The sequence below is a fragment of the Euleptes europaea genome, chromosome 7 (genome assembly GCF_029931775.1).
Source record: "Euleptes europaea isolate rEulEur1 chromosome 7, rEulEur1.hap1, whole genome shotgun sequence".
NCBI lineage: Eukaryota > Metazoa > Chordata > Lepidosauria > Squamata > Sphaerodactylidae > Euleptes > Euleptes europaea.
Genome location: NC_079318.1, coordinates 16,913,349 through 16,938,470, shown reverse-complemented (window position 1 = coordinate 16,938,470; position 25,122 = coordinate 16,913,349). Strand labels below are relative to the sequence as shown.

The 25,122-nt window shown below is 42.8% G+C and overlaps 1 protein-coding gene across 1 annotated transcript in view; it reads right to left on the bottom strand.

Annotated features, from left to right (window-relative positions):
- The window catches only part of MAP3K4 (mitogen-activated protein kinase kinase kinase 4), an 84,631-nt gene that overhangs the window by 45,236 nt on the left and 14,273 nt on the right, over window positions 1-25,122 (bottom strand). The window contains exons 2-3 of the mRNA XM_056852412.1: window positions 5,854-6,044; window positions 428-1,788 (exon numbers count right to left, since the gene is read on the bottom strand). Coding sequence (XP_056708390.1) covers window positions 428-1,788; window positions 5,854-6,044 — 1,552 coding nt within the window. The remainder of the gene's footprint in view (window positions 1-427; window positions 1,789-5,853; window positions 6,045-25,122) is intronic.

Here is a 25,122-nt window from a genome sequence, read left to right as displayed (position 1 = left end):
CCGAATTCTCAAAACTCTGCATTGGGGCTTATTTTTGAGTTTTGAGAATTTGGATGGGGAAAATGTGCATCTGGAGAGTGGCAAATCCAAAGCAAAACCTCCCATGCATAAATGGCCAAAGAATCTGGTGCCTCAAGGAGACGAAGTATATACGCCATAGCTTCTCTGGACCTCTAACAGGATTTGTGAATACCAGAAATTTAACATGATAGAGAAGGGAGTACCATACTGTATTTTTATATGCAATACTCCACTTAATATGCTACAGAGCTCAAGAAAAGATGGCTGGTTAATAGGGTGTACAATTAGACAACAACCATATGTGCACAATTAGGAGAACTGATCTTGAAGAGAAACATGCAACAAAGACAAAACGGTTACTCGAAAACCTCTGACCAGCAATCGTAAGCCATCCAAGAAAACCTACCTCCAACTGCTGATCGTTCTTTATCAAGGCCATTTGAGCCCTTTGCAGGGAGCCATGCATTAACTTGTGCAGCCTTAAAATTAGCTTTCGTAACCCCATTTGTTTCAGTGCTTTATCTACAAACGGTCTATAAATAGAGGTCAAACAGTGTCTGCTGCAGCCCGCCTCACCGCTGCACTCCGTGACAACCCAGCAAGCTGAATCATCCTCAGGTTCAAGCCTGTCAGGTTTCCTTGACAAATGGTCTTGTGCCTGAAAGTCAAAATTTGGCTTATTGGTAAAATTATTCTGGATGGCTTGTCGGAGTTCCTCCACATGCTCTTCGGAGATTTGTTCTTCATCTTCGCTTTCCTCTGTGCACGTCCCCGAGGTTTCCCTGTCGTCCTCTGGATCATTGTCCCTGAAGGGGCGCGGAGAAGGGATTTCAAACACTGGCCAGCCAATGTCAGAGAGATCTTTGATACCCAAAACAGTCCCCATAATCCTTAACTTCTGGTTTAAGTCTTTTGTGATATTTAACCAGAGACAGAGTGCCTGCATCCTGTCCTGAAAATCCTTTGCAGCATACTTTTCATAGTCACTTTGAAGGGCCTTCAGAGATGGATAAAGTGCTTCTACATATTCTAGCAGCTCCATTATCCGCTTTACCTGCTCAAATGAGACTCGCTGGCGATGGAGGTGTTCATGGTAGCTTGCGTAGCCCACGGCACTTGCACCATGGGCTGCTTTACACTGTCCTCCTGATGTACCATTAAGACTAGCTCTGCTTCCTACACAGGAGAGGTTCCCATAGTTTACCTTGAAAGTAAGAATTTCATTGATGATATCTGGGATGGCTTGGCGGGCAGTATATAAATAGAAGTCTTGGTCATTAATACTCCGGCCTGCATGCCAAGCCTGAAGCTCGAGCCAGATTAGTTCATTGGATCGGTTTAACTCAACAGAAGAAGTGCTTTCCTGCCCTTTCTGTTCCTTGTCCTTTTTCTTGGAAACTGAGGTAAGCTTTAACAAAAGCCGCAGGGTTTCGAAGAACTTTAAACGGTCCGCAGGGTAATCAGTACGAGAAGTCTGACGTGTGGTTTTGGCTATAGGCACGGGTACAGATACTGGAGGCTTAGCATTGCTGCAGCCAAGGCTGAGGTAAGGCTTATTGAGATCAACATCTGGAATTGGTTTTTTTGGCAAGGACCCACCAACCGAGTCCAACATGAATGAGCACTGTACATTTTTCTTGTGATCCCTCTCTGTTGTCCTTAGGGTGGCTCGGATCTTTTTCCCCTGCTTATAGCTGTGCTCTTCTGGGTTCTCTGTGGTTTTGACGTTGTCTTTGTTAGACAGCTGGTTTGATGAGGTCATCTTCTCTGAAAAAATCATTTTTAAAAATGAGTTTGTTTCCACCAGTTATTTTTATTTACTATTTAAATCACATTATCTTTACCTCTTTTATCCACATAAACTTTCAGTTCTAAAATGTGGCATATAAATCCCTGTTACACTTGTTCCTGTATATACATATTTCTGACAGATTCATTCAACCATGCAGAGAACTCAGAAGTCAACAGATTTTAAAACACAAAATGAAATATTCAGATATTTTGCCCATTCTCTTTACCAACGTATTTTAGCTCTGGCTTTAATTGTTTTAATCATGCATTTTTGGAGGTGGGTCTAATAGTTTTAAAATGTGATTTTATTTTGTATATTTTAATTTGTTAGCTGCCGTGGTGGTCCTTGTGAAGGCAGAACAGGTGGATGTAAATTTTGTAAAATAAATAAATATTAAAACAATATTATGTGAACTGATCACAGCACAGATCAAAATAACCACAACAGGGAGATTTCCCAATTTAAAATATACTTCTAAAATTTCAATTACAAAGGTGCCACCTGCCAAATTAGCCCATCTGTTAATTTATAACCCTATGATATTGCTGTTAAAACATAAAATATTTTAGGTGATTTATTTTGGTATTACAAATTTATGATTTTCAATCCTCCAATTGTTCAATTGAAACTAAAACCTACAACAATTATGAAAATATTGTATTGAGCAGCCACGACTTAAGCGACACAGAAGAAAACCTTGGAATACCTTTCATTCCCAAACATTAAGACAATGCTGAGTCACTTTGCAACTTAGGGGAGACTTAATTATACCATGAATCTTTTTTAAATAACAGGTTTCACTCCAAAACCACACTAATGGAAACATTCAGTGGTACTAATTGTAATTATAAGAATTGACTTCTCATTATAATTATCTCTTTTGCTGCATATGGCGACTAGAATCAGTGACTAAGCAGCAATCCAAAGGGCACAAGGTCTGATGGCACAAAGAGGAAGGATTTCAGACCTGGAAGGCCTTGATTCGGCTATCAGAAAATCAACAAATTCTAAAAACTTGGCAGGATGGTGAAAACCAAAACGGAATATGAAGACCTCCAAGGCCATCTCTCCAAATTGGGGGTGAGCAGCCAACAATGTGGCAAATGTTCAATGTAGTTATTTATTTAAAACTTCATATGCTGCCTTTCTACTCAGTTCAGGCTGACCAGGCAATGGCCAGTAAAAACATTAAAACGAATTTTAAAATGCATTTATAAGTAACAATAAAAACAATTCAATAAAACACAAACACATCGAGGCAGACGCATGAACGGGAAAGTAAGGTCAATGAGGGAATGCCAAACAAAACAGAAAAGTCTTCACCCACTGGCAAAAGACAGTAATAGAAGGCGACAAGAACAAGGTGATAGAAGTGGGAGCAAAAAATCTTAACTTTAAATATAAGCCGATGGTGTCCAGATGGAAGATGGCTGAGAGCAAATGATCTTGGAGTTATAGTGGGCAGACTGACAAAAATGTTGACTCGATGTGGAGGAGTGGAAAAACCAACCCGGTTCACCAGATTAGAGTATGCTGCTCCAAGCTACCACTCTTAACCACTACACCACACTAGCTCTCTATGGATGTTCTGGTCACCGTATCTCAAAACACATATTACAGAACTTACTAAGACTGAGGAGCTCTTCCATTTACAGAAAACTTAAGGGAGTGGACAGAGAGAACTTTTTCTTCCTATCTCATAACACTAAAATGTGTGTGTGGGGTTTTTTTTTTGAAGCTGATAGGAGATAGATTTAGGACAAACAAAAGTACTTAATGCAATGAATTATTAAACTGTGGAATTCAATACCAGTAGATGTAGTGATGGCCACTAGCACAGATAACTTTAAAAGGTAGTTATACAGATTCATGGATGATAGGTCCATAAATAGCTACTAGCCATGATAACTAAAGGGAGCTTCCATATTCAGAGGCAGTAAACCTCTGAGAATACTACTGCTAGAAGGCAGCATGGGGAAAGGCCTTGGCCTCTATGCTGTTTGTTGAAAGGTTTATTCTAGCAGCTGTTTATGCACAACCTCTCATATATGAGCAGGGCAAAAGGCTTATTGCAGCATAGGAGAACCATGAACACCAGCCTGTACTCTACAAAAGCAACACAAGATAAAAATATAAGCAACAGACAGCAATATCCTTAAATTCAGTTATAATGCCCTCAAGGAAACTACATTTAGTCCAGTAAAACCTCTTCTCTCCCACCGCCCAGCTCTTCTCCTCCTCTTCAGTATCCCAAAGGCTCCCCAATTTAAACTTCCCTTGTGCAAGCAATGCATCCTGGTAATCCATACCAATGCTATCAACCAATACCAACTCCAAACATAATTTTTGTAATGTATTGACAGCCCTCAACTTTTTTTACTGAGGCTGCTGACCTTTTTTCACCCTTTTATGTGAAATAAATACAGGTCAAAAGGTATGTAAAACCAAGATGAAGAGCTGGTGTTGCATAGTGGATGAAAGACTGAGCTGTAAATCCTAAAAATCCCCAGTTCCAATCTCCTTTCTGCCATGAAGTCCCTGGATAGCCTTAGGCAAGCCATTTTTATAATACGAGGATAACAAGACCTGCCTACACTGAACACTCCAAAGAAATTCATAAGTATTAATTACTACTACTATTACTAAGTGTAGAATGGAATACACAGCACAGACTTCAGTTACTGCAACTGAAACATGCAAAATTATCACAATATCAACTGGGATGCTGCACTGGTACAAGGAGCAGCATGATATTTAGGAACAATCCTCAATGACCTCAATGGCAGACAAAGGAGTTTTCTATATGGACAACTTTTTAAAAGTGCTTGAACAGGGGCATAATAAACAGTAGAAAAACAGACTCTCCTTAATGCTTACACGGGCAGTCAGATTCTTCTGTCAGATGCAAAACCACCAACAGGATTTCTATCTTTGCCCTTATAACTAAATGTTATCTGTTACTATTTATGCCCTTTGTTTAATGGCCTCAATCCATCCCTGTGCTTTCTCAAGTGCACTGCAATGCAGCATGCTACAATGCAGCAACCCCAGGCCTTCCGCCCCTCCCACTGGAACGTCTCGTGGTGGTGGTGGTGGTGGTGGTGGAGGAGGAGAAGAAGAAGTGTTGGTTTTTTTATACAGATTTTCTCTACCACTTAAGGAAGACTCAAACCGGCTTACAATCACCTTCCCCCTCCCACAACAGACACCCTGTGAGGTAGGTGAGGCTGAGAGAGCTCTAACAGAGCTGTAACTTGCCCAAGGTCACCCAGCTGGCTTCGTGTGTCAGAGTGGGGAAACAAATCAAGTTCACCATATTAGCCTCCGCCGCTCATGTGGAGGAGTGGGGAATCAAACCTGGTCCTCCAGATTAGACTCCACTGCTCTGGAGACTGAAATAGAAAAGTAAGTGCCCACACACAAAAGCCAGGCCATTTAAGGCTACAGTGGTAAAGGTAGAAGGCCTTGTACCAAAATGGCACATGCATGTGCTAGGGTCCCCAGCTTGATGGCAGAACATTTGCTTTGCATGCACAAGGTACCAGACTCAATCCTTGGATTAGGTACGAGATGAAAGACCTATGGGGCCATACCTCCACAGTGCAGCATCTGCTTGACATGCAGAAAGTCCCTGGTTCAACCCCTGGCATCTCCAGTTTTAAGGATTTAGTAAAGGAAGATGTAAAAGACCTCCACCTGGGACCCTGGAGAGCTGCCGCAGTCAGAATAGACAATAATGACCTTAATAGACCAAATATCTGACTCAGTATAAGGCAGTTTCATGTGTTCCTTAAGTGGTAAACAAGGGGAGGAGAAGGGAGAGAAAGTAGAACAACTCCACCTACTCACCCCTCCTCGCCACTCCTGCAATACAGACATCTACTTCCTCACTGAAATACTAGAAGGAAATAATGACAGCTTCAACTTAATTGCCCAACACAAGCTTACTGAAAAACCTGACAGCACCAAAAAAAAAAAATCACTACAACTTGGGTATAGACTTTTACTGAAGGAGCCTCTATAAAAATTCCCACATATACCTTTCAAAGTGGAACGGCTGGTAGGTCTCCCAACATTATTTTTCAGGTGCTTTGTTGACATGCGCTTCATCTGCCGTGGTGTGCTAGGAGGAGAGGTTCCATAGAAAGTTTCAGCATTTGCTTCATCGGATAGCTCCTCGGAATCAGATTCAGAGATTCTGCAAGTGGCATCTTCTGACTTGCACTCTTGCCTGAACAGCAGAAGGAATAAAAAATAAAGGTCAGTTTGGAACAGGCTGTCCATTACTGTGTCTCCAAATACTGTGAACTTTGTGTACTCTTGCCACTCCTATGCAACATATAAAAACTCCCAACGAAACCATTCCCCCCACCCCCCATGTTCAACAGGGCATGCTTTTCTGTATTTTGATAGACAAAGCAACGGATTGTTCATGTATCATTAGCATTACACAATATTCTAACAGTAAGATTCAATTTGCAAATAATTCCACCCAAAACACATTAGAATGCTAAAAATGTTGATATTCATAGAAATGCATAACTGAATTACCACATACACTCCCCTCTGTTCAAGCAGGGGAACAGCTATTGCAAGATATTGTACTAAAGAACAGATGTGCACAAGCATTAGAATGGCATAGTACATACTGAAGCCCACGAAGCCCTGAATGTAGGAAGAGTGATAGGTTAAACATAAAACTGTTGGTCTGCATTAGAACAGCAAGATTCAAATCCAGTAGCACCTTAGAGATCAACAAGATTTTGGGAGTGTAAGCTTTCGAGAGTCAATGCTCCCTTCATCTGATACATAGAAGTGTAGAGTACAAGGTTAGGATACCCTGGCAGATATCAATTCACTGGACAAGGACCACCTCAGTTCAATATTATCAAATATTCAGTTGAGTATGTCAACACTGAGATGGCAGCTTATATGTTTAGTTCATTACAGTGTTATTTGTTAGCAAGGGCAGAAGTGGAAATTGTATCACTGTAGCTGTTAGGGGCAAACCTAGTGGCAAAACACAGCTTCTCCTACTGGCCATAATTGCAAACCTGGTTTAATGTCTTATTTTTGTTTTTTCGTATCTGTTGTTACTTTACATTCTGTTTAATTTTTTAAAAAAGTTTTGGTAAATTTAGGCTGACTTGGCATTCCAGAGCAAGTGCTGGGGAGGGGGGATTCAGATTTATACATACGTTATGTAACATTGCCAAAAGTTATTCATTAAATTAATTATAATTGTTTAAAAGGATACTCTCATTGGGTTGGCTACAAGGCTTTTGCAAATGAACATTGTTGGTGGCAGTTATTTTATTGGCTTTCTCCAGTAATTCCCAGAATTTCTCAAAAAGCCATTGCCAAGGGTCAGGTAACCTGTTAGAACAAAATACCATGTAGCATGCAGGGCCTGCAGCCAGAACAGGGAAATCAGCCAAAATGCCCCTACCTTACTCTTGAGCATTTTTTATCTGTTCATGATTAATGCACCATGGACAAGAGTGAGGGGGATGATTTTAGCCAAATCCCTCTTCTTGCCTGCAGTCCTGCCATTCCACATGGGCCAAGGAATATTGCCTTTCCTGCCTCTTTCATCAGCAGAGCCGCAACTGATGGAACAGGGAATGATCTCACTCCCTTCCCTGTCCTCACTGCAGCCCACCAACCTACATGGTTATTACAAACCTGTGCAGGTCCCCCATGACCCCAACAACCAACTTTTCTGGGGATGGAAATGGCTGCCAGTGGGAGGGGAAAGCAAGGAAGATCCACAACCATGAGAGCTTTCCTTGGGTAGGAAAGGTCACAAAAGTGATTTTTAAAGTCCCTTTCCTCCAGCAAGTCCTTGCAAGTCCCAGAAAAACCTTGAGTGTTGTGGAAACCTCCAAAACAATATGTCATGGCACATGTAGAATGAAGGGACCACAGCAAGATGTGAGTTATTTCACCCCTCATTGAAGCCCATCAACAAACATGGTTGTTTCTCTACATGACTGCAATGAACTTGTGTGTTAATTTTCTTAGGTTCGGAAACAGCTGCTGAGGGGGAGGGGAAGCAGGGAAGATTCACTTGCACAAGCACTGCAGATCACTGGATCCAACCCATTGTTTCATAGCAAAAGTTAGCTATTTTAGTTTTTGTATTCACTGCATCCAACCTACTGATCATGGAAATATCCATTTCTGATGTTCTAAATATTATATTTATTACATTTTTATCCCACCCTTCCTGCAAACACCTCATGGCAGAATCAGGACCTGAACCTTGGTCTCCCCTTTCCTTCTCTAACATTCTAACCACTAAACCAGGATAGCTTCAAAAATACTTGACTTCTACTAGACTAAATCTTTTTTTGACAAGTCAAATACCCAGCCCTTCTGGTGGCCACTGACTCAGTCACAAGCTCCCAAGTTCCACACACAGAGCTGCTATTTACCTTGTAGCAATCACATGGGAACCTGTATGCTTGCCCAGTAAGGAAAAACTGACTCAGTGCAGCAGTTTCAAGTAGGAAAAATGGCACACTGGGAACCCCACCTCCATTTATCTAACATATTTATCTCACTCTTCCTAAAAGGAGCTCAGTATATGATTCTTCCCTCATTCATTTGATCTTACAACAACCCTGCAAAGAATGTCAAGCAGACAGAAAATGATTGGCCTAAAGTCACCCAGTTAACTTCATGGATGAATGAGGATTTGAATCAAGGTATTTCAAGCTCTAGTCTGACATATTACTCCAAAATTATTATCCCCCCACCTTTTGTGGAAGTCCTGATGGAAATCAGGTCTCTGGCACGCCCGGTTTTTGGAGGGAGAAAGCTGACCCATCATTCATGGATTGCCCACAATCTGGCACTAAGCAAATCAGATTGCAAATAAAGGTCTATATGCAACCACACATTGCAAAGTTTCAGGGCCCTTAGGCTTTCAGGAGAGATGGGCAGAGATTTCTACCTATTCCCCCTCTGGCTGCAGCCCACAGTGCCCCCCCTCATGTTGTTCCTGGGGTGTCAGTGAACATCCAGGAACAGTAAAGGGTGCACAGTGTATTTGCTTACAGGAAATTTGGACGACTGGAAATGTTAATGTAAATGGATTCTTCTCCCTAACTTTGCCTGCATATAAAGAAAATGCAAAGGGCCGATGCAAGGCTGGCCTAGCTATTTTAATCAAGCAAAATCTTTTTTCTAGGTTTGTCTTACTCGATACCTGTAATTGCGCTGCCCAAGCTGTTTTACTCTACGATCCCTCTCCCTTTCTCATTTTAAGCAACATTTACCTCCCCTCTACTGAAAATGAAAAATACTTAAGAGTCAAACTGGTTTAATCTTACAAATTTTGTTGCCAAAATTATCCAAAAATTTCCGTCGATTCCAATTGTCCTTCTAGGGGATTTTAATGCTAGGATTGGCCACGATAATCGGAGTTGGGCCCTTTTTGTTGATTTAGATGACATTGAGCCCGCACCTCCGCAGCTCGGTTTTCTTCGCCAATCTCAAGACTCTTGTTTTAATAAAGCCGGTCGCAAATTAATTGAATTCTGTATTGAACTTAATATGATAACGCTAAATGGACCCCCCTCTGGCTGCAGCCCACAGTGCCCCCCCCCATGTTGTTCCTGGGGTGTCAGTGAACATCCAGGAACAGTAAAGGGTGCACAGTGGAGGTCTGATTTGGGAGGGGAGAATTAGTAGAAGCTGCCAGCACTTCTGAAAACGTAAGTATTCAGAAGTGCCCTTAAGTATTCAGAACTCTGCAGTTGGATACAGGCCAAGGGACCTAATTAGTCATTTATGATGCAGTATGTCTGGGATTTATAGGGTAAAAGGAAATCCATATAAGGAAACATTGTATTGCTGCTCACCTGCAGAGCAGACAAATTCCTTCCCAGATAGCTACATCAACACTTCTCTGTAATGCAACAGAGTTCATGCCTAACCAACTTTTTCTTAACTATAGTTTCTAACCATCTGTCTGAAATCAAACTCACTGTCCCCCAATTTCATAATGATTTCTGCAAGGCTAAAAACCACACAGCAGATGAATTCCAGTCCTTAGACATTGATCAACAATACTGTACCGGGGACAGTTCTACCATTTCATATTCAAGATCCAAAATGATGACTGAATGCTATCTATAATTTATTGCTATTTAATTTTCCCTGTAAGGTCCTCTAGACAGAGTTTCATTTTGCCATGTTTATTCTGATATAGCATTCACAAATAGCAGCTTCCAGCTGAATCACTTCCTAACATTCTTATAAACCAAAGTAAAGAATTCAACTATAGGGAAATAGTAGTATTAAGTGTTCTTCTCATTCCTCAATGTCCTAATCACACTCTGATAGTCTGGAAAATTTCCAGTCGCTCATGTGCTTTTAAGAATTAATCGCTTTTTTTAAAGTAAAAAGGTAAGCTAGCTGGTCCTCACATGGAGAGCATAATGGGATGGCTTTCAACTCATGTTTTAGATAGTGTTGGGAATTGTTACATACAGTGATTTTAAAGTTGTCTAAAATATTATTACGTCAAGTTTCTTTGCATTTTCTGCATTATTGGATATCAATTATCATGTGTAAATGTGTGAAATTATATGATGCATGTGATTTCTCTAAAAGGACAGTTATGAATAAGAAGTAAAAATAATTAAGGTTGATAAGTAACTGCAGCAACGGCTAAAAGTGGCAAACTGGAATCCACACACCCCACTCCAACCCGTGCTGCTTTCAGCAGCTTCTGAGATAATACAAACCTCCAAGCAAGGCAATGTAAAAGAGAACTTTTCCAGGGCACCATTATTTCCAGCATGCCTCAGTTTCAACTGTTCCTACTCCTAGGAGCAAGTAAGACAAGTGACAGTGTTGGCTATCAGCTTAGATGCCGCACTTACAGCAAGCAGAGCAGACGCTGACACGTGGACGGAGCAGCACACCCAGGCCCCCTTACTGCACCTGTTGTGGCTGTGAGACCACAGAACCCTTGTGCTTGGCAGCAGACCAAGAACGGCTCACGCCACAGTGGAAGCAAAGGCCAAGAGAAGCTATTGAAGCTCCTGCCCCATCATACAGCATCAGGTAGAAGCAGAGAGTCAGGTAACAAAATCTAAACCAAGACTCTCGCTGCTCATACAGCAGCCTGCCCTGCTGTGGTACCATGAAAGTTTCTACTACCCTCACTGCTGCAAGTATGCAAAGACAGTATAGGACTGAATATGCCAAAGTATAAATCAAATATTCCGAGATGGGTGGGGGGAGGCTTATGCAAAAGCTATACGTTAGCAGGATGGTAGATTAGCATTCTGCTACAGAGTAAAGTAAGGAAAAACTTGGTGCTCACACTAAAAGACACTCTGTGGGTATGAATGGCATTCTCCATGATACAACCATAACTATCACCTCTAATTAGCCATCTTGAGCATTTCTCTGCAGATTGACTAGCAACTGTGCTGTCTGAACTGACAAAAGAGAGATCTGAGTAGCAAATGTTCCGTGGACAGAACAGGAAGAACAGATGCTAAATTAATGCCAGAACTCAGAAAAACAAATGGAGGAACCAAAAGCACTGATTTTGTTTGTGTCTTTATTTACCAGACGGCATGCACGAGATGAATGTTGCAGATAGCTGACAGCAGTGTTCTTCAACTTCTCAACAGTGAAACCCACCTCAAACTCCAATATGGGATCACTTTTAAGTTATTACTACTTATGCAAAATAAACAGAAGATATTTAAATTTAAAAACCAGGGGACATTAATTTACACATAATAGGGACACATACTATGACATGCACCTGGGCGCCGCTCTCCTGCCCCAAAAGGTCCGCCGGAGGAGAAGAGGGACCTGGCAGCCCAATCGATTTGCAAAGGAACAACGGGAAGGTCTTTTTCTCAACTCTGTATGTTTATTTTATAAATAAATATTTTATAAGCATACAGACACAAATTCCAGTTTCGAGAACTGCAAAACCAAGCATCTGTGATAATATCTTCTAGTTGGAAAAACTGCCCAAAATAATCTTACAGAAACCTCTAGAAGAGCATGACATTGTGAATAGATTAATGGAATTCATTTACCAAAAAATTTAAACATTGCATGAATATACAGTCTCATGCTACTTAATTAAAAACTAATCCTTATTTTATGATGAATAACCTTTTGACTATATTGAATCAATCTTAAACAGAAAACTACTAAAACTATTTTAGATTTCCCCCCCAAAAAAATTATTACAAAAATTCAATTTTAATCAAAAAATCAGATTTAAAATTTTAAAAATCAGATTTTTTTAAATTTAAAAAATAATTGATTTTTATCCACTCTGCTTTGGAATGTCTGGGATTCATTTCTTTGATTAAAAAGAACATTCTAGGCCAAGCTATGATCAAAAGCAAATGTTTGCTGACAAGCATTTACAATGTGTTAGACTTAAGAGCTGATTAATTTAGCACAAAATGTCTTTTCCTTTGCAAAAAAATCATAAGATGTTATTCTAAAGCTTTACAATATGCAGTTCTTAATCTTTGCAGAGCACCACTATTGACATTTAAAATGTATTGCACACTCCAAGCAAAGGAAAACAGATAAAAGAGCAAGTGCTCATTTTATGTCTGAGGGAAAATGAACTGACTTTTAATGTCACCATCTGTCAGGCTAATAAGGAAGGAAGGAACAATCGTCTCTACTGTCATGATAAAGTCAGCTCAAAAATGATAAGAATGTAGAAGAGCCAAGTATATTTACAACCTAGAAACAAACTGCCCTGAAAAATAAATGTGTCATCTCTAAAGGAGATACTAATTATTACCAGAATGGGAAATTACATCCAGCATATGCAAGTGAGGGTCTTAACACAATGTACTATGACATGTGTACAAAAACACAGGGAATCAGTAGATTACTATGTTATCTCCCACTGTTACACATCCTTAACTCTATCAGGGCAAAATAGCAGTACACTTGCGAACAAGACAAGTTCCTGTATCTATGACCACTTGCCTCTTTCTCTCCCTTTGCATGTGGTATGTCAGAATGATTGCTCTATTCATACTTCTACTTTCAACATGATTCACATATGCATTAGGGTATTTTGCTGTAAGACCTATACTATACTATCCAGAGCCATAACCTCTCAGCACAATTGATTCAGCACCCTTCTTCCCATGGACACACTACTTCTGTCACTGACATCTACAGATGGTACAAAACATGAACTATATTGCAAGCCTTATTCACTTATCCTCAAGTTGTGCAGGCAAACTGGCCCACAAAGATATACATAGATTAAGCTCCAACAGCAACATACTGAACTCTTACATAAAAAAATTGGTGGTAGCTTTACAGAAACTCTACTAATGTTTCTCAAGGTAGAAGAAAATGATGCTTTCAGTGTGGGGTAGGAAAAGGGTATTGATTACACCCAGATTTTTTTCCTTTTAAGAAAAAAAGGGGTTGATCACACAAAGGAAAGCATTTTCTGTCCCTGTAGATTTGTCTACCTGCAAACAGTTCTATCTTTAATTAACTATTAAACCCTGACCTTACATTTTCTATAACAGAACCCCCATCCACCTCCTGCAAACCTCAGGGAATTTCAAAAGCAGCTTGCGTATGCCATGTATGTCTGTTGCTCAAAAGGAAAAAAATCCATTGATCTAAGCAAGCTCCTTATATGAACCTAGGCAGTAATTTGGATCCCAGACTTTAAAAAAAATCCAAATCTAGTGACATTAGTTATTTGACTGCATTATAGTTCTTTAACATCTATCTTCATTTTTATTTCAGAACTGGCAACAGGAAAAAGAGCAGCTATGTATGATTATAAGGCAAATCCTTAGAAAAAGACCTGGCAAGAGAAGATAAAACAGTACAAAAAAAACCTTATACTTTGCAGCTGAAGGTAAGAAAAAATGAAACATACAGTTTTCCCCTAATGTTTACTATAAGCATTACCATAATGTTTACCCTTGTCAGGAAAAGATTTGGATGGCCTGTTGATGATTGTTGTGCTGAATGAGCTAAAGGAGCATGGGAATTCTGTGGCTGCATTGGCCGTGGTTCCTCCCAGGTGTTCCCCTCAAAAGAAAGAAACTCAGATGCAGGTACTGATTTGAAACTGCACCTAGTGTGATCCCTGTAGTACATTAGCTCCAATTTGAGGAATGGGTTGCTAAAAGCATCAAGACAATAAACATGTCTTTAAATATGTCCAGAGCAGGACACCAGCCAGAGAAGCAGTTTTTTGGATGACCAAGGAATAAAGCAGGGGTGGGGAACCTTTTTCCTGCAAAGGGCCATTTGCACATTTATGACATCATTCAGGGGCCATACCAGGTGTAGATCTCCCGGTGGGGGGGAAGAGGCGAGGGTTGCCAGGTCTCCAGCCACCACCTGGAGGTTGGCAACCCCAGGGGAGGCCACACAGAGAAGGCCTGCGGGGTGCCCCCACTCCCCCCTCCCAGGCGGAAGGGTAGCCACAGTGGGCCCGAGAAAACGAGGTGCCAGGGAGACGCAGCCCACAGTTGATCAGTAAGGGAGGAACGAAAACAGAAAGAGGAAAAGGGAGGGAGAGAGAAAGGGAGAAAGAAATGGAGAGAGAGGGAGAAAGAAAGAAAAGGACGGAGGGAGACAAAGTAAAGGACGGAGGGAGACAAAGACAGAAAAAGAGGGAGAAAGAGGGAGAGAAAGGAGAAAGAGTGACAGAAAAAGAGGAAGAAAAGAGAGAAAAGCCTTCCCCCCACACACACACACACCCCCGCACACACAGAGCCCCGCGCGACCGGGCCCTAGCCTCCCCTGCCCTCTCCTCCCCAGAGTCCACAAAAGCCCCCCCCCCCGAAGCCCAATCAGCTCCTGCATGCATGCTCTGCCGCCGGGAGCCGCCAGCCTCTTTCCCCCTCCCTCTCGCTGCTCAACAACCGACAGTCGGCGAGAGGAGGTCCAAAGGGCGCCGCAGCGCCGCTGTAAGCCGTGGTGCCAGGAACACCCTCTGGGAGGGCCAGCCTGCGCCCCGCCTCTGCAGCAGGGTCTCAGAGCTCCCGAGGGCAACAAAAAATGTCCTCAGGGGCCGCATATGGCCCCCGGGCCTGAGGTTCCCCACCCCTGGAATAAAGGATGGGCTTTTGGATGACCAAGGAATAAAGGGATTGCTAAAGGAAGATGGGGACATGGCAGAGAAGCTCGATGAACGCTTTGCTTCTGTGTTCACTGTGGGGCATGTGTCCATGCCACAGCCGCTATTTTCAGGGAGGGAGTCTGAAGAACTGAGTCAAATTGAGAGGTGATGTAAGATGACGTTCTAGACCAATTGGGGAAAATAAAAACCAATGTCTCCAGGTCTGGTTGACATATGTCTGAGAGTTTTTAGGAAACTCAAATGTGAGACTGTTGATCTCCTATTGTGAGACTGGATCTCCAACACCAGCCAGTGGTTAAGAGCGGTGGTTTGGAGCGGTGGACTCTGGAGAACCGGGTTTGATTCCCCACTCCTCCACATGAGCAGCGGAGTCTAATCTGGTGAACTGGATTTGTTCCCCCACTCCTACACACGAAGCCAGCTGGGTGACCTTCGGCTAGTCACACTCTCTCAGCCTCACCTACCTCACAGCCCCTATCTCTGTTGTGGGGAGGGGAAGGGAAGGTGATAATAAGCCGCTTTGATTCTTCCTTAATTGGTAGAGAAAGTCACCATATAAAAACCAACTCTTCTTCTTCTAACCCGTATATATAACCTACCATTAAATTCAGTTGCTGTACCACAAGACTGGAGAGTAGCAAATGTTACACCAATTTTTAAAAAATGGGTTCAGAAGGGAACCAGGAATTTATAGGCCAGTTAGCCTAACATCTGTCTCAGGCAAATTAGTGGAAACTGTAATTAAAGAAATAATTTAATAACAAAGGAATTTAATAATAGAGGCACACAGAGGAACAAAGCTTGTTGAGGGAAAATCAGCATGGCTTCTTCAAAGGGAAGTCCTGCCTTACCAACGTTTTGGAGTTCTTTGAGAAAGTGGACAATAGTGACCTGGTAGACATGATATACTTGGACTTTCAAAAGGAATTTGACAAGGTGCCTCACCAGACTTCTGAGTAAACTTAGCAGTCATGGGAGAAGAACACAGGTTCTCTTATGGATTAAAAATTGGTTAAATGACAGGAAGCAAAGAGTACGAATAAATGGAGAGTAATGAAGGCAAGTAAGAAGAGGCCCACAAAGTTGGGTATTGGGACTGGTGCTGTTTAATTTGTTCATAAATGACCTGGAACTAGGGGTAAGTAGTCTAGTGGCCAAGTGTGCAGATGACACAAAATTATTCAGGGTGATGAAAACCAAGGACGACTGTGAAGAGCTCCAGGAGGCTCTCCACAAATTAGGTGAGTGGCCGACAATATGGCAGATCAAGTTGGTAAGTGGAAAGTGATGCACAACGGAACAAAAAAATCCCAACTTCGTGTATATGCTAATGGGGTCTGAACTTGCTGAGACCTAAAGGGAAAACGGTCTTGGGGTCGTAGTAGATTGTTCAATTCAAGTGTCAACCCAGTGTGCTGCAACAGTGAAAAAGGCAAACTCTATGTTGGGGATTGTTAGGAAAGGAATTAAAAATAAAATGGCTGATATTATAATGCCCCTGTATAGATCTGTGGTGCAGCATCATTTCGAATACTGTGTGCACTTGTGGTCGCTGTATCTCAAAAAGGACATTGCAGAGTTGGAAAAAGTACAGAGGAGGGAAGCCAAGATGATTAGGGGGTTGGAGTGCCTTCCATATGAGGAAAGGCTGAAGAGCCTAGGATTATTTTCAGTTTAAAAAGTAGACAACTAAGGGAGGACATGATAGAGGTTTATAAAACTATGCAAAGGGAGGAGTTGACAAAAGAAAACTTTTTCTATCTCTCCCAAAATACGAGAACTCAAGGACATCCAATGAAGCTGATGGGCAGTAGATTCAGAACCGACAAAAGGAAATGCTTCTTTACACAGCAAAGTACTTAAAATGTGGAATTCTCTGCCAGAGATGTCCACAGGAATAGACAGCTTTAAAAGGGGATTCGACAGATTCATAGAAGATAGGTCTATCAGTGGCCACTACCCATGGTGACTTAAGTGAATCTGGTGACTAAAGGAAACCTCCAGATTCAGAGGCAGTAAACCTCTCAATATCAGTGCCAGGAGGCAACATCAGGGGAAGGCCTCAGCCTCTATGCCTTGTTACTGGATCTCCAGAGGAACTGGTTGGCCACCGTGTGAGACAGAATGCTGGACTAGATGGACCACTGGTCTGATCCAGCAGGGCTCTTCTTATGTTCTTAGCAACTATTAGCTTGCTAATATGCCAGATACCGCTCAAGAGAGCTTTTTTTTCCAGCTAGATCCATAAACAGAACAGAACAGCTACAACAGCAGGAGGAGAAGCAGAACTGGTAGTTTTATTCCTCAGAGCCCTTTCACTGCCAGACGTTTCTCACCCCTCTAGGCCTCTTGATGACTGCTTAAAAGCTGATGGGGCAGTTTTATCTTTGTATCAGTAGACGGTATACTCATGCTTTTCCAAGTTTAGCAATTGTGAACTTCTATTGCCAATTCAACAGTAACCAGCTTGTTGCATAAAAGAGAATTTTACAGGATTAGCACCTTTTGTCACCATTCACACATTTTCAGGGTGCTTTTCAAACTGTTCCAGTTTAACAACACTGAACATACATGTGAACTATTCATACTGCCAGTTCTTCAAGGTATCCATTATCCTCTTAAATCCAGTCTTTTCTTATAGAAGTATACACAACATGATCATATTGTTTTATTTACATTGTCTCCTATTCTTTAGCTAATAACATTCAAGAAACTGTGAAATGGGAGGGGAAAATACACAAAACAATACATTAGTTAGTGTTAGGAACGAGCCTTGGTACTCACCGTGAAGGCTCCTTCTGCTCTGGGGTAAGGAGGTCATCTTATAATGGGTGTTTCCGTCCTCTGCTACTCTGGGAGGCAGGTCAAAAGAACTTCCTGTCTATTAGAGGGAACACCCCTCCTCTTCCAGTTCTATAACTTTCTGAGCTAGTAAAAACTCTTAACGTTAAACTTCATGAACGAACAGACAGGAGAACTAACCAGGAAATTAGTGTAAAGGTAATAACCTTTATATCGTATCCCACGGGGAGGAGATAACGATAAAACATTGGACAATAATAGTAGATGAAGAAACTATTGGGGAGCTCCCCAAATGAATATAGTAACATTATACAGTCGGTTCAATGACATTTATGATGGCTTAGCCCTCCTAACAGAGTTACTGCCAGGGTGGGCAAGATGACCTCCTTACCCCAGAGCAGAAGGAGCCTTCACGGTGAGTAGCAAGGCTCGTTCTCTCTCTGGGGAAGGAGGTCATCTTATAATGGGACTTACAAGAGCTGTCCCCCAAAACGAGTGGAATCTAAATGTCCTGTAGGATGCTCTGTAGGACCCATCTGCCAAAGGCAGCGTCAGCCGAAGCGTACAAGTTCAACTTGTAGTGACACACAAGAGTGGAAGCTGATTTCCACACAGCCGCCGTACAAATTTCATCAAGGGAAGCTTGACCGTAGAAGGCAGCAGAAGTGGTCGTACTTCTGACCTAATGGGATGTGATCCCTGGGGTATGGTCTGATTACTATGAGAATAGGATTGCGAACACCGCTCTTAATGGTGCGGCTAATGGCTGCCCTGGACATGGGTTTTCCCTTATTGGGAGGGGAATGTTTATGAACAGGGAGTCTGATGTCCTAATGTCATTGGTATGCCTGATATAGGTTTTTAATGCCCTTCTCAGGTCTAAGGTATGCCACTCCTTTTCTTTGGGATGCTGTGGGCTAGCACAGAGGAGGGTAGAACATGTCTTGATTCCTATGAAAGGGGAATTAATTTTTGGTTGGGAGGACGGGTCGGGGCGGAGGACTACCTTGTCCTTATGGAATATACATAACCCCGGACTGATAGATAATGCCCCTAATTCTGAGACCCTACCATCTGGTAGTGTGCAAGCACTATTCAAGCAAAATAATGAACAAAATGTCTTCCATTTCCAGGAAGAGAGGGCCCATTAGCTGAAACAGAATTCATGAAAACATATGAGGTTAACAGATTGATTCACCAGAAATTAAGTCTCCATTTCTTTGATTATTGTTACATCCACTGGTTGCAGAGAAGATGAAACAGAAATGACTTTTTGGTGGACATTATGCCTCACATAAACTACAAAAGTAATTGGACTCTTTACTTGAAGAAAGGTTAGAAAAGGGTAATTCAACTTCCCCCCCCCCCCATGCTTTTTGTTCACCATTTGAACTACTTGGCCTTGTGTAAATAACTGCTGGCTAAGAGACTGCACACACAGTTTTTGTCCCTCGAAATGAAGTTACTTTCTAGCAGTCTGGATACTGCGTCAGTTTAATCAATCAACATTTAACATCAAATTATAGGTAAAGAAATTAAAATAAATGCAACTGGACAACTGTAATATGATAGGCCAAACTGTATTTGTGTTATCTGCATATAGTCTATGCAGAGCTCCAATCTAAGTATAGATAAATTATTATATTTCCAAGTCAGTTTATCAATAAATGTTAAGCTTATGGTTACCATATGATTCACACCAACCTTTTAGAGCCATTGAGTCTGGGCCTCATATTTTATACTACCCAATAACCCGTTTTCTAGAAGGACTCTGTAATGCATCAGATAGTGTGCTGAACTGAAACATAGGAGATCCGCTTTCCCATTCCTGCTCAGCCATGCAGTTCGCTGGCTTAACATGGGCAAACAGTTTTACAACTTTAATGAACTTTGCACGCTGTGCTCCTCCTTATACTTAAAGGACTGCTTAATAGTAATTAACACACAGCAGCAACACACTTTGCATTTACAAATTAACTAGTTTGTTCTACATTGCAGAGTCCCACAAAATGGAACTGAATAAGACACATTATTGACAAAAATAATCCAAGCCAAAATTCTATCAGCATCCAGAATTCCAAAATGAATGCCAAGACAGAAAGAGAAAGTCAAAGTTACGTATTTCCAAGTATCTTTGTTTCAAACTTGAACTCTTTTGGGAGGGGGGATTAACAAACTCTTTGAAACTGGCAATGCCAAATTCAGAGCAAAAAAAAAATATTTTTTTTGTAATAAAGTAAATCATTACTTCAAAATTCTCAAATATATGGCTTTGGCAGGACAGCTGAATCTATGTGATGATGGAATGAAGGCCATTCAATGACCAGTTACACTGGTGCAGTCCCACAGATGTCAATGTAATTGTGCCGCTGAAACAATTACTGAATCACTCCCACAAGTCTAATAACTAGGCTTCTTTTATTCATGAAATAGTGTGTTTTTAGACACCACTGCATCTTGTCGATTAACCATTAATGAAATGATACACACATCCAGGTGACTGATAAGTGCATGGATCTCACTGCTTTTCTTTGCTCCTTTTAAAAACTATATTTCATAATAGCAATAAGACACTTTCACAATGTCTTTCACAGGGAATATAGCCCTTGTAACGCTGCATGCAATGCAATAAATGATGGAATATGTGATGCTTGCTATGTGTCTTCTTACACCCTGTTTCCTCCCAAGCAAATTGTTCTTGCTTTCACATGAGATACACACATACACACGTTTGCTATTTAAAACACACCTGGGAGGGCACCAATAGGCTTCAGAAGCCTCCAATGAACACATAATTTAAACTATGATCCTGGTAGTGTAAGCAAAAGAAGAACACAAATTAAATGCTGCACACATACAGCTACCATGGAATAATTCCTACTGAATTAGACAGCTCTTTAGGTGTTGGACTTTTTCCAGATCAGATAATTTTGAATGCTGCAATCAATTTGTCTCAGCACCTCCACTTTTCCATAAGAAACATACTGTGCCAATTACCAACAATAAAACTGCCATTCAGACTCAGGACTGACAGAGCGTATTCCATGACAACCATCTTTACCTCCGCCAAGTTCGGTGAAGTAAAGCAGACCCAGTGTTCTGGATGGGAGGCTTCCCACTGGTGGAGAAAAGAGGTTAGCCTGCCCCCCACAGACGGAAATAGGGCGTCACTGTTTTGCATGGCGCGGACCCTTGTCTCCCCTGTCAGACTGAAAATTGGTGAACCGGGAGGGTTTGCAACCGTGCCCTCCCTTACAAAAGGAATTACGGTAGGGGTTCCATTCATTTCTACATTGGTCCAGCCTGTACTTGGGCTGGTAGGAGCGAAATGAATTCTATGGGGGAAAACCTCTAGACCCTCTTTGAAGGTTTTTAGGGAGTGCTTTCTTTTTATCTTTGGTTTCTAGCAAAATCTCATCCAGTTTATCTCCAAATAGCTTTTTGCCATGGAAGGGAAATCCCATTAGAACCGACTTGGATCTGTGTTCCACTGTCCAGGGAGGCAACCAAAAGGACCTTCTAGTGGCAATGCTAGTGGCCATGGCTCTGGCTGCAAAGGACATAGTGTCCAGGGTAGAGTCCGCCAGAAATGAAACCGCCTTAAGGATTCTGGAGACCCCCTCTAGGGCTTTCCTGTCCTCCTCCGGAACAAGCTGGGCTAGTTTTCAAGTCCAAAGTATGCCCACCCTGGAGACCAAGGCCGATGTAATAGAGGAATTAATGGCCCAGGCAGCCGACTTCATGGGTCTTTTGCATGCCAGGTCGGTCTTCCTGTCCACTGGGTCCTTGATCATGTTAGACCCCTCCTCGGTGACTAGATCCGAAGGGTGTAGGGCAGAAATGGGAATTTCTACTGATGGAATCTTAAGGAGTTCCGCTGCGCTGTCAGCAAGACTGTAGCAAGACTGTAAAACCTTCTTGCTAAGGTGGGGGCCTGGCGAGATGCCATGGGTTCATCCCACTCAACTTTAATCAAGGTTAAAAAATAATCGGGTACTGTATTACCCTGGGTGACACGTTATGTTTATGGAAAATACTCTTTTGACCCAAATTGTTTCTCTTTGGGCTGAGAGTCTGGTTCCTCGACAAGGTCAAGAGCAGCTAAGGTCTTCCCATAAGGGACTGATAGTCTTCCGGGCTGAAAGCCGAAGTTGCTGCTCTTCTATTATGGGTTCCGCAGAATCCAAAAATTTTACCTCCTCCTTCTCCTCATCTGAGGAAGTGGGGGGAAATGTGATCTAATTGTTCCCTTAGAGGGCCTTTGCATGCCGCTCTGGTGGGCCACGGAGCCCCCTCCCCAGCATGGTGAAAAGAGGCACTAGTCCCTTTTCCCGGGTCGTCACCATGGGGCGCGGAGCTAGTGCCGCTGACGGAGGGAGACGGGGAGGTCAATTGGATAGCCCTTAACCGTCTGACAACATGTCCTTAATGAGAGTGGCAAGTTCCGCTCTTAGTTGGGCCAAAACTCCCACCTCTATAGAGGATGCGGGAGCAGCTGCCTCAATAATCCGTGGGGCTGAAGGTACTTTACCCTCTGTAGCCATTATTGTCATCTGTGTCTGAGACGCAGGAGGGGGGGGGCGGCAGCTGCAGCGGAATCCAGCGCACTGTGTCGGGGCTGAGACCCAGCCTCCTCGGTGACTTCGGGTGCATTGGGGTGGACTGCGATCCGGCCTCCGCGGCTTCAGCAAAATTGCTTGGAGCAGCAGGTGCGAAGCTTGTGCCAGCATCCTGAGCCGAGACGGCTCGCACGGCAAGCGCGCTCTTTTTACTGGTGCCTCGAGCCAAGCCGGCTCGCTTCCTTTTCAGGGAAGCCGCTCCCGCTTTATTGCCCTTCCCTTTAGAGCCACCGGAGTGGCTGCCAGGAGGCTTTTTCTTCCCCTTCGAGCCACCGGAGAGGCTGCCAGGGGGCTTTTTTCTCGATCTTTTTCTAGTTCTGGGTCTTTTTCTGGTTCTGTGAAGAGGAGATGAGGAGACCTGGGTCGAAATCTCCTGGGACCAGAAAATTGTCCGGCCCGTCCACCATTTTGTTTTGGCGGGATCTATTCCCTTACTAAACTAAGAAGGGGAAAAGGAAGGACAGAGACAGAAAATAGTCCAGAGAATAGTTAGTTAGAATTAGATACGTAATAGAAGATAACTGAAAATGAAAGAAAGATCCTTTCCTAAAGTAACAGCAGAGAGCTGTAAATACACTGCTTCTCCCAAGCAAGGCAGGAAAGAACTGGAAGAGGAGGGGCGTTTCCTCCAATACACAGGAAGTTCTTTTGACCTGCCTCCCAGAGTAGCAGAGGACGGAAACACCCATTATAAGATTACCTCCTTCCCCAGAGAGAGAACAAGACATTAGTTAGCGTTAAAAACAGTGGTTTACTGAAATGAGTTGTGCAGAAACTGGCTGCTCCTTCTGGCCAATTTTGATAGCAAAAAGGGAGCAAGAACACCATAATAGTAGTAACCCCATGCCTACTCCAGAATCAAGCAATGCTTTGCCCGAGATTCTGCAGTTCTGGAGACCAGAAGAAAAGCCTGCTCAAGAAACCTTCGGATGGAAAGGGTCACATGTTGCCTTCCTGTTTTTCTAACAGCAGAATCTCATTTTTTACCACTACCCAAGATAGGACTAGAAAGGAAAAATACGTACCTCTGCTTTCTACATTTACCCGCCATACTTCCTCTCATGAACAAACAATTAGCCTATTTGCATAATGCAGGGACAAAAAAATACCAATGATGCATTATGGGTCATTATGAATTATAGACTCAGGTCTATTTAGGGCTGCCAACTCCAAATTGAACAATTCCTGGAGATTTGAGGGCAGAGCCGGGGGGCAGAGTTTGGGGAGGAGAGGGAGCTCAGAGGGGATGTAATTTCATAGAGTCCAACCTCTGCAGCCGCTATTTTTTTTTGCAGGGAAACTGCTCTGTAGTCTGGAGATTAGCTGTAATTCGGAGGAGAACTAAAGTCCCCATCTGGAGGCTGGAAACACTAGATCAGGGGTGGGGAACCTTTTTTCCACCAAGGGCCATTTGGATATTTATATTTATAACATACATTTATATTTATAACATACAAAATTATCAACTTAACAATTAGCCGACCAAGCCCCAAGCAGGCAGCTGTCCCAGATGACACACACACACACACACCCCGCACGGGCAAGCAAGCAGGCATCCAACCAGTGGTGCACTCGCCCACTTGGTGGCACAGGATGGTCTGTTGCACCAGCCGGGCATAGCCATCCAGCCACACGTCAAAGTTGCTCCTGCTCCGCATGGTCAGGGGCGGATTCTACAGCAGGCTCCTGCTACTTCCGCCTGCAGGGGTGAAATGAGGACACACTGGCTAAAAACTTGTCCCCCGCGCACATTCTGACCCTGCCCCCTTTAACCCCTCCATTGTCACCACTTCCGCCCCCAGCCCTCTTGTAATACAGAGGGAATACGTTTCTCCATGGCCTGGGTGGAAAAGGATTAACACAGTTTCTTGGGCGGTCGTAGCAACTCCATAGCTAACGACTCTTTTGCAAGGGGGAAAAAGGTTCCTTTTCTTGACAAAACAAATTCACATCTGCCTTGAATAGAAGCTATTCCTGTCCGCGGGAGGGGGCAGATCACCAGTCTTAGATCCTTCTGAGCTAGAGATCTGCCAGGACCCATGAAGGGCCGACCAAATGATTTCGTGGGCCTTAAACAGCCCCCGGGCCTGACGTTCCCTACCCCTGCACTAATCTACAGCGCACACTGATCTGTGTAACTTACTTGCTTTACTGTGAGCTCAAACATTTGATTATTCCAAATATGGCATTTTAGTTCCTATGTCCAACTACCCACAACAGTTCATTTTGTGATTATGCAAAAATCAAAGGGTTGGATTACTAATCTTCACCACTTTTATCTCTCCCAGCAGTCCTTTCTGACCCTGGGAAATTTTATTCCCAGGACCGCAAACCCTCATGGAGTAGTTACATGGGCTGATGGATTGCAGTGTGAAAGGTGAAACTGGTTCCTTCTTCCTGTTCTGCCGATGGATCTCCACTGACAGAAGAGGCAGGAAAGGCAATTTCATCCCCATCACTTTCTTCCTTCCCACTATAACCTCTTGATCTGTGTTGCGATTCGCCCATGAGGGTCCTGAAACCCCAAAAATAAATTTCCCTGGGATCAGAAATGGCTGTTGATGGGAATGGAAAATGGAGAAGATTTATATCCATTAGTGCCTTCCACTGATGTACCACTGAATCCAACTCAATGAAAAACAGTAACAGAAGCCAATCCATACCTCAGGGGGAGGGGGGCATGCTTGGCATGGAATGTGGTGGCTTTTGCAAAATTCAAGTGGGCCTAAATATGTGAGGGCAGAGGTAAAAAC